At 28.1% G+C, this 10,358-nt stretch overlaps 1 protein-coding gene across 2 annotated transcripts; it reads right to left on the bottom strand.

Annotated features, from left to right (window-relative positions):
• Window positions 1-657: 657 nt before the first annotated feature.
• LOC100569807 lies at window positions 658-3,242 on the bottom strand. 2 transcript variants are annotated; one of them, XR_510749.3, is made up of 5 exons: window positions 2,966-3,242; window positions 2,687-2,901; window positions 2,443-2,574; window positions 2,043-2,328; window positions 658-1,958 (listed from the first exon to the last, which is right to left on the bottom strand). XR_510749.3 is itself a non-coding variant. In XM_003244603.4 (4 exons), exons 1-4 carry the CDS (start codon window positions 3,034-3,036, stop codon window positions 2,207-2,209), a joined length of 540 nt encoding a protein of 179 aa, XP_003244651.1. In that variant the 5' UTR covers window positions 3,037-3,242; the 3' UTR covers window positions 1,970-2,206. The 2 variants fall into 2 exon arrangements, 1 of the variants encoding a protein (XP_003244651.1); XM_003244603.4 differs by lacking the exon at window positions 658-1,958 and having other exon boundaries at window positions 1,970-2,328.
• Window positions 3,243-10,358: the final 7,116 nt, after the last annotated feature.

Raw genomic sequence — 10,358 nt, 5'->3', positions numbered from 1 at the left:
AACACTCCTTACATATGATTTTATATGTTTTTTTCTTGATATTGAGATGTAACTTTTTTGAAGTGAGCAACTTATGTTTTTTTACTATAGGCAGTTTTTGCTAATTGTCAAGCTGTTTGATCCAACGAATACAATTTTATTGACATTTATAGAAAAAAAAACTAAAAACTTTGGAAACTGAAAATATCCGTAAACAGGTCAAAACAATCCAAAATATTTTGAAAAGCTTAATATATATATATATAGTGTATAGAAAATGCTAATATAATAATCATATAGTCAAAATCTACGGTCATTTGTTATAGAGTTATACTAAAAACCAAAATCGATTTTGTTGAAAACCGATTTAGCGTAAAAGTTACCGTTTTTTCTAAATTTTTTTTTTGGTTCTCTTGCCACTTTTGTAAACTAGTGGCAATAATTTAAAATTTTGACCTTTCGAATGCACCAACTAGGATCACTTTCCCGTAGAACAAGATTCTGTTGAAAAAAATCTAAATAGTTTTACTGCCCCAAACGGTGATGACAAAAAAAAAAAAAAAAACACACACACACATCATTGTAAAACCAATACATTCATCGCTCTGATCAGAATCTAAAATAATATACAAAAATAAAATAAATATATTTCTTTTATATCGATTATAGGTAATATAATATACAATTTAAAATATGTTATTAATTATTATGAATAGCTTAAAATATAATTGAACTTATAAATTATATTTATCCAATGGGAATAATATTGTGACTATTGCAATGTATTCTACATAGACATATTAACTGAATGGACTGCGCCTTCAACACCCATAGCACGGTGAAAAAATAAGTCAACATCTGATAGGCAAAAACCAGTATTTGGGAAGATAAAATTAATATTTATTGTTTCTTCTATTTATGTTTCCTGCCAATATAGGTAGTTATATAATTCATTATGGTTTTGTCATATTTATAATAGATATATTGTTTATGTCGCTTAAAGTTTCCTGTGTATTTTGTATTTTTAGAATTATATCTTTCGTTGTTTGCCGAATCCGGTCGTTATCGCAGAAGAATTCATAATAATTTATATTTTGGACTCTGGAAAAATTTATATTATTTGAATTCTCATTTCTCATTGTATTTAGTAATTATTATTTATTTTACACGGATGCCGACCGAAAAATATGGGCAGTATAATATTAAATGTTCGAAGTACGGTTAAATATTTTTATTCATTGCCTTCAAATATTACATTACTGATGTGCCTCATTTGCCAAAAACTTTTACAAATGAAGCTATGAAACCGTCATGACTGCAAGAAAATCGAATACAAGTTAATGCTAGGTAATAAAAAAAATATAGATTCGTTTTGTTTTCAAACACTTGAGAAGACATTTTTTAAATATCCAACATCTGTCAAAATGTTTTCAACAATGTTGATGCAAGATGATGATGGATTGCATTTTTTTACATTTCTTTACTGATTGTCAAATCTGGCACACCACATGCTGTTGGTGAAGAACTTATTTTATCAGCTATAAACGAAGTAATAAACAGAGTGCTAAATAAACTTGCCTTTGATATTATAACTGCCTTAAATATTATTACTTACTTTTAACAAAAGAAATACAAAATGAATTTATTTAATGAATAAAAAATAATATTTTATTAGGATATTTTATAACAATCAACAATGACTTAAATTATTATAACTTACTACCTATGTGAACATATATATTACTGATGTCTGAAATGTACAAGTTTTGTAAAATGTGATTGTATTCTTTCTGTAGGCTGACTACTTGTTTGGTTGAAATGGTGTATTCTTATACTAAAATAAGTTTTGAAAATTTCTTTGATGATTTGAATTAAATGATTATTTATCGGATGTTCATTATGTATATGATCAGTCAAGTTTAGAAAGTATTTGTTGATATTTATCTTTGAAATTGATTTTAATATAAATGTCTAGATGTCTAAATATTATTTTAAATAATAACAAATGAAAAAATAAATTAAATAATAAAAAATGCCATAACTAAATAAATTATAATAATTACATGGACTTATTGGTAGTATTCGTCATTCTTTTTGGAGTTACTGGTACTTGAATATCCAAAATAGAAGTTTTCATGACATCAATGTTTGATGGTCCAGAAATATTGCTCATATTTGTTGGTGTAGTTACTTTTATGGAAGTTTCTATAAAATCAACGTTTGCAAATCATGATGGTCCAGAAATATTGGAATTATTACTCATCTTTGGTGATGTTGTTACACCCTTGGAAGTTTCCATAACATCAATAATAGATGTGCTAGGAATATTAGAATCACCATCAAGTTCACCTAGGTAATTATATTAAGTAGAAAAATTTAATAATAGGTATTATACATTTATAATAAGTATATAGATTATAGGTAAGATAATGGAATACAGTGTATAACAATACAATAACTTACTATCATTGAAAACATACACACATTCTTCATCATCAAACAACGTAGGTACTGCATCTTTACAAAATGAATATGTTGGTTCAACTTCCATAACATCAACAGTAGATAGGCTACTAATATTAGGATCACCATAAACTTGATGTTCACCAAGGTAATTATATTAAGTAGAAAAATGTAATAATATTATACATTTATAAGTATATAGGTAAGATAATGAAATACACTGTATAACAATAAAATAACTTACTATCATTGAAAACATACACACATTCTTCAACGTCGAACAATGAGGGTACTGCATCTTTACGTAGTGAAAAGGATTTTGATCTAGTGGTTTTAATAAAATCAATTTCAGCAAAATGTTTACTACACACTAAACTGAATTTGCTAATTTTAAAATTAGGATAGTATAACTTAATACTATCTAGCCATTTACGCTTAAGTTCTTCTGATGCTGCAAACCTATAATAAATGGCAAAATCGTTAAAAAAAATACAATATCATATATAATAAATTGTATATTTACTTGTGTAGTTTAACATTGTGTTGTTTAGATGAAACACTTTTACAAAGTGGAACTGAGCACATTAAAACCATTTTGATGAATTATAAAAACAATAACATCAACAACAACCGTTCAAAAATGGTAATAACACTTAAAACAACACTAGGTACAATTCAAAATGTACAGTATATTTTACTTTTAAAAATACACGTGACAATGTAGTAGACGCTTGACATAAAGTAAAAAACAAAAATTTTTTTTATTGTGTTTCTTAACTTTTTTTTTTATCATTTAGCAGTTAATAGGTCAATGTTTTTTATCCAGCATATCTTATCAATTTTAAAAAGTCTTGGAAAAATCAAATATAAATTAATTTTTTCTTCGCAGATACTGGTTTTTGTTTATCAGATGTTGTCTAATTCATTATTGCTCAAGGTGCAGTCCATTTAGTTAGTATTTGAAAATTTCATGAAATTTAAAATTTTGAAATATTTCAGTATGTTAATAAATTTTGTTTTATTTTTTAATAAAATTTATATTTACATATAGTTATCATAAATTACCTTCATAACTATGTATACCTAACCTTTGGAATTATACATTTAAAATGGTACCTCTTCAACATTTTTAAATATTTTGATGTTTAAATGATACAAGTAGGTATACAATATTATACATGTAATATGTATATTGTATATTATATACCTACTGTATTTATACGTTAGAATTTAAAACACTGAACATTGTGTTAAAAATATTTCAATGTTTCACATTTTTGTGAAATATTTCACCATATAGTGAAATATTTCGAAATGTCATACTTCAAACACTATATGTATACATATATAGTTAATAGGTCTATGGTATTCTATACGCTTTAGAATACAAGAACGCTACAGTGGCTACATGGCTATTTGTTGTCTTCGTCTTACAAGTGCGTAACATAGCAAATGTACGTTCAGAAGAACGCGTTTAGCTCGGTTAGTTTAAAAATTAGAGTAAATCTACCTATTATGAAACTTGATGGTAAGAAGTAAGAACATTATTTGTGTTTGTTTGTGGGTTTTTTACGATAGTTCAATTTGTTAGTAAGTTATGCGTATATAATTTAGCTTAAATTAAAAATGCTCATAACTCACTTAAAAACTGAATTATTGTAAAAAGTTAAATATACTATTATGTTTAATATTTTTTATACTAAAAACCCACATATAAACACAGATAATGTTCTTACCATCAAGTTTCATAATAGGTTGATTCACACTAATTTTTAAACCGAGTTAAACGTGATCTGCCGATCGTAAATTTGCTATGTTAAACACTTGTAAGACGGAGACAACAAGAATCCGTCTGGCGTCCTCTTAAATAATAAACCAACAAGTGTGATTGGTACCAGTAACAGATTAACAATTTTCCTCCTCTGAGGTTATATTATAAAATATTTCCATACCTAACTGACATAGGCCTGCGCAAACTTCAATTTCCGGTCGAGTCTGGTAGAATTAGTGCCCCAATATTTTGACAGTGCCTCTATTTTTTTTTTTTTACACATTAATATACATTCTTATTGTAAAATGTAAATTTTGTGTAATATAAAAAGTGTAATATTTATATGTAAAAAAAGCAGGTAAGTGGATATAGGTAAGTCGCTCTGCTGTACAGTAGATTACAAGTGGGTCATTGTATAATGGATTGTATTAGACTTGAATTCGATGATACATTATCATTGAATAAGAAAAACGATTCTGAGTGGAGATGGTTTGTCAATCTGGATATTTTATATTGTTATTAATTATTTTATCCTGTAAGTTGAATTAATATTAAATATTATAATTTTTTATTCGTTTCTATGGTGATAAACAAAGCGTTAGAAATTAAAATCCTATTTTTAACGTTTTTTCGTAATTTTTCGGTGGTTTTTCCCGTGGCATTAAATAACTGTTGAGAAAATCGAAAAATGACCGCTCAAAAGTACCATCTTGATCCAATTTGCTAAAAGATAAGGTACTATATTATGTTGAAATCGAAGCACTCTTTCTGGTAAAAATTTTGTATACATGATAAAAATAAACACCATTGTAAAACCATAGAATTTAGACTTATGCGCTCACAGGTAGGCATCTAGATGAACGCGAATATTGGTTGCGTGAGCGTTGCGACGTTATCAGATTACTACGCCGGTTATCAGTTTTTATTAATTTATTTTTGTTTTTTAATTTAAAATTTTTTTAAAACTTTTCCAAGTGTCGACTTAATTTAATAATGGATAAACGCAATTTACTAGACACTAGTACTAGCCATACAACAAGTAGGCGATATCATATTTTCCTCTTCGTCTGAGAAAAGTGACGATAATAGCCAAATTTTAGAGCTGGCTGTGTGTGTGACTGATAGAAAAGAGGTACCTCGTAAGCAAAACTATGTCGAAACTGTTATACATTTGTTCGACGATGGACAGTTCAACTGTTCAGGTCACACTTTAGGTACGTATACAATGGATATGGACCCGTATGCATGGTCAGTATGCAACATCTGCAAAGGTGGGCAAGTGGATGTTGGTCTGCTGTACAGTAGGTTACAAGTGGGTCACTGTAATGGATGGTATTCAATTTGAGTTCAATAATATTATAATATCATTGCATTATTTGTATACGAAAACGATTCTGATCGAAGACGGTATGTCAGCCTATATTATTACTATAGGTAGGCATATTTTATGATAATATTGTGATTAAAGTAATTAATTGTAGTATTAGGTATTATTATCAAAAAATTATCATTGCTATAAATAACTCAAAAAGTGTCAAAAAAAGTTTGAAAATTTTACAATTGATAAAAAATGTTAATATAAATATTTGGTGAAAATGTCAATGGTCTACAGCGGTTCATTTGAGTTAAACCAAAAAAATAAAATTGATTTTTTCAAAAATTGATTTTGTGTATAAATTACCACTTTTTAAACTTTTTTGCTGTTTTTCTGGACACTTTCTTTAACTACTTGGAATTTTCGATTTGAATTTACTTGATTCGATTTTCCATCAGAAAAGATACTAATCTCGAAAATTGGAGCATTTTTACCACACAAATTAATGGTTGCTGACAGACAGAAAAAAACATACATCATTGTGAAATCAATTCATTCTTTCGCTTCACTCAGAATCTAAAAAAATAAACAAACACACCTCATTATAAAACCAATACATTCATTGCTCTGCTCAGAATCTAAAATGTTGATATAAAAACAACTCATAAGCGAGATTTCAAAACTTCAAAATTTTCTATTTTCATTCGCTCTTTGCCGAGCAGTCGATGGTATATAATATTTGTTTAATGCAAGGAGATGAACTTTTGAATTCCTTGATACCACAACAAATCTTTTCAGAAGAAACAAATAATATTCATTAATACCATACCTATGTATATCTTTATAATTATAATGTTTTTTTTTGTTATCTAGTACTTATAACTAGAATTTAATTGTAAATCTGTATATATCTAACTTTGTTTTTCCAAAGGGCTAGACCCGTAAATATAAATAAAATAAAAAAAAAAAAAAATAAAAATATTGAATTTAGAGAATGTGTATCAAACCATATAGGTTTAATTAAAGCGTTACTCAATTTATGAACAATTAAATATTAGAATTGTACAATCTGAACATGGATGATTAGTGTAATTATAATAAGTGCAATATAATACACCATGCAATTGTTAAATAATAAAATATAATAATTAACAATTACTGTTAATTATTTGTAAATTTAATTTAATTTAAAATATTTGTTTAGTAAATAGTAACATTATATTTGTTCATAGCTAAACATAGGTTAACCTATGAGTTAGATTGTTGGTAAAACTTGCAGAATTTGATTATTATTTTAATTTTATAAGATAATTTGTGTTATAGGACCATACATAAGATACATTAATTACTGGTTTGAGTCTTAAATCAATCATACCAATGTTTACTTATAACTTATAAGTAATATTAAACTTAATAATTAGGAAAAGCAATATAGAGGTCAACATGCATGTATCATTTATTCATCAACATAAATGATAATATTATAAAACAACTTTATTAAGTAACATAAAATAAAATACATAACTCTTTGTATATCAGTATAAAATAATAAAATTACAACTTAATAATTAGGAAAAGCGATACCTATAGAGATCAATATGCTATGGTATCAACATAAATAATAATTAATAAAACAACAACTGTATTAAGTAACATAAAATAAAATACTTAACTCTTTGTATATCAGTATAAAATAATAAACTTACAACTTAATAAATAGGAAAAGCAATATAATCTACATATCAATATTACTTCTCTAGAGCCGTAACCAATCTTGATTCTTGATAATAAATCAAGAGCCTCTTTCTTTTGTTCCATTTTTTCTCTATGTCTTCTTCCCTCGTTTTCTTCATCTATTGTTTTATTTTGTTGAATAGCTAAAACAACTTTATCCACGGTTGGTATTGGTCTTAATTTTTTTCTCGGCGGTTCACTGCTTAATGTTTCAAAAGCAACATTTAAAACTGATTCATTAGGCATTCGTGTAGCAGGTGATCTACCATGGTTTAGTGATCTGTGAATTTGGGACGAATGATCTACGTTCAAACTAAAAATACATTATTTTTAATACTATACTATTTTTATATAGAAAAAGACATTATATTTTTGATCACTTCATATCATACAAATATTCATCAAATTTCAAAAAATAAATAGTAAATAGCCAATTATAAAAAAAATTACAAGTACAGACCTAAACATTTTTAGTATTAATTAAACATTTTAAAAAGTATGTTGATGATTTACTGATTTCCACCATGCTTCAATTAGATGACCATGTAAAAGTTCCGATGTAATGCCATGCACTTTTCGAAGTATTTTCATTTTGAAATGTGATCAAATGCATTCTATTGTATGGGTGTTGGCTTCTGTTAGCGGATAATACATTTTTTAGAATGGTTTACAGTCAAGTGATTATAACTTTTATTTAGTAAAACTTTATAGGGTTTCCTTTCATCTGATATGATTGTTGCTCCTAGAAGTATTTATTTTTCAATTATTGGAATAAGTGTAGCTCTAACTTGACGTTCAACAACAACAAAAATATTTCAAAAACCCAAGGTTCTTCTACTCGTTTGCCATAGTACCTATTCCCGTTTTTAGTTTGTTCAATTTGCACCCCATTAGAGAAACCTACCTCTTTTATATTTCCTTAGAAGGACGTCACACCCAATATGATAATATTTTTTGAAGCGCAAGACGGTGAGTATTATAAAAAAAAAATAAGTATTTTGAAAAGGTATGTTAAAAATGTTGAAATTGTTGCCATTTCTAAACGATAATATAATGAATGTTACATTGGCTATACTGGAAAAAACGTAATGACTTGCACTCAGAAATATTGTCACAATTTAATTTTATCATAGGTATTTTTACTTAAGAACCAAAATTGAGCGATTTATACCCAAACTGCGTAAACACGTTTCGTCTATATCGTACGTGTGTCAGACGGAGACAACACATGCGGGTGTGACGTCCTCTTAAATCATATATATTCATAAATATTAATTAATATATTATAATATAATAAATTAATAAATATAGGTATTAATCATATATTAATAATAATAATAATAATAATAATTATAATTATTAATTATAGATCACTAACTACACCTAGTATAATATGATAGATCACCTGATACACCTAAAAAGAGGTAGTAGATCACCTGCTACATGAATGCCATTCATTATTTGTTGCATAATTTTTAACACCTGCGGAAGAAACAGTAGCGATTGATTTCATGTATGGTTTTGTTCCGATAACAGAGTCCATAATATTAAAATATATCCATGTTCTAGGACCATTTCCAGATTTATTATTATGATCTTTGATCGATTTGTAGGTTCTCTTTAAGCCTGAAAATTTGTTAAGACACTGGGGTCCAGTGACAACATAACCTTTTGTTAAAAGTGAATCAGATACTTTTTCAGAACAAAAATCATCTGCTTTTTTCCGATACTCTTCAATCAGTAAAAGAAAGCTTCATTTGGTCATTTAAATGCACCAGTTAATTCATTTGTTGTTTCAATTTTATCAGTAGTAGTAAATAGTAATTCATCATTTGACACATTCCTATTGTTTATAATAGTGTTGGCTTTTAAGTAAGCTATTTTTTCCAATAAATATGTTTGATCTGCAAGTACAGGAATAAAGTTTAGAAAGTAACTCAAGAAAGATGCATAGATTTTATATCATTGCATTCAAATTGAACACATCCAGTACAGTGACTCCCTAGATAACCAATGTACAGCAGAGAGTTACCCACTTACAAATTATGTAGGTACCTGCTATAAAGATATACGAACACAACAACAAAATTGTAGATCACCAACTATATGCATAACAAATTGATAATATTTATATAAATATTCCTATCTTTGCCTATTCCTAAAATTTAGTACTGAACTTAAATTTGAGTCAATATCAAAACATTTAAATCTAAATAATTAACTTGGTTAATTTGTGCAAATAGACAGCAAATGTGTGTCCATAAATTTGTCTATGCAATATAACTGAACAAACCGTTACTGATTTTTCTCTAGTATAACAAAACCTAGTACCTATAATTAATATAATTAATTACCACTATTTCCACGTTCAATGTCTTCAGCCGTCATCATGCACGTATATTCAACACCGGAATCTTATTATTAACGTCTATTAACGCAACCTCTACTTCTGAATCAGACATTTTGAGTAAAAGTGGTGTATTAAAATGTATTGACAAATAACAGCTAAATAGCCTAAATAACCTCATAAAAAAATAATATATTAAATACGTATTAATAGTTATGAAACGGTTTACGGTTATCGTCAAATTAATCTTGTTATCTCTTATCATTTCACATTTGAGCGTTCGTTTTGGGAAATAGCGCTCACGCTTTCACTGCACTACCACGATTTGTTAAGCGACCGTAAGCGTCAACTCATGACGTACCACCTATTTTTAGTGACGTCACGGTTGAAGTCTGAGCGTATCAAAGCGCCAAGACGAACGACGCTGCAGCGCTTATAACAGGGGTACGAAACTCCGTGAACTGGCCGAGTCAGGCCAGGGGGGCGTGGCATACGTGAAATGGGGAATGGTAAACAAGCCGACCCCGCGTAACGTATCCCGCCCTAGTCTTGGAACCGTTTTCATAATATTGGTAACCATGGGTCTAACATCTTGTTGGTGCGTGGAACCGTTTTCATGTTTTTCGTAGGTTTAGACTTCAGATCATAGGTAACCAAGACCCCAATCAGCTGATCGAGTTTCGCTTCTATATTGTTCCATGATTGTTCCATGATGATAGTTAGGTTAAGTCATGACGCTCGTAACTTGT

The sequence above is a fragment of the Acyrthosiphon pisum genome, chromosome A2 (assembly GCF_005508785.2).
Source record: "Acyrthosiphon pisum isolate AL4f chromosome A2, pea_aphid_22Mar2018_4r6ur, whole genome shotgun sequence".
Classification (NCBI taxonomy): Eukaryota; Metazoa; Arthropoda; class Insecta; order Hemiptera; family Aphididae; genus Acyrthosiphon; species Acyrthosiphon pisum.
Note: the sequence above shows the minus strand (reverse complement) of the source record. Positions and strands in the feature narration are given on the sequence as shown.

What these genes read in the sequence shown, in the direction of transcription:
- LOC100569807 (XM_003244603.4), bottom strand. Translation starts at nt 3,036, where the DNA reads ATGGTTTTAATGTGCTCAGTTCCACTTTGTAAAAGTGTTTCATCTAAA. An exon ending in TGTGTATGTTTTCAATGATA is followed by an intron (nt 2,575 to 2,686) that starts GTAAGTTATTTT and finishes GTGAACATCAAG; the next exon opens with TTTATGGTGATCCTAATATT. An exon ending in TGTGTATGTTTTCAATGATA is followed by an intron (nt 2,329 to 2,442) that starts GTAAGTTATTGT and finishes ATAATTACCTAG; the next exon opens with GTGAACTTGATGGTGATTCT.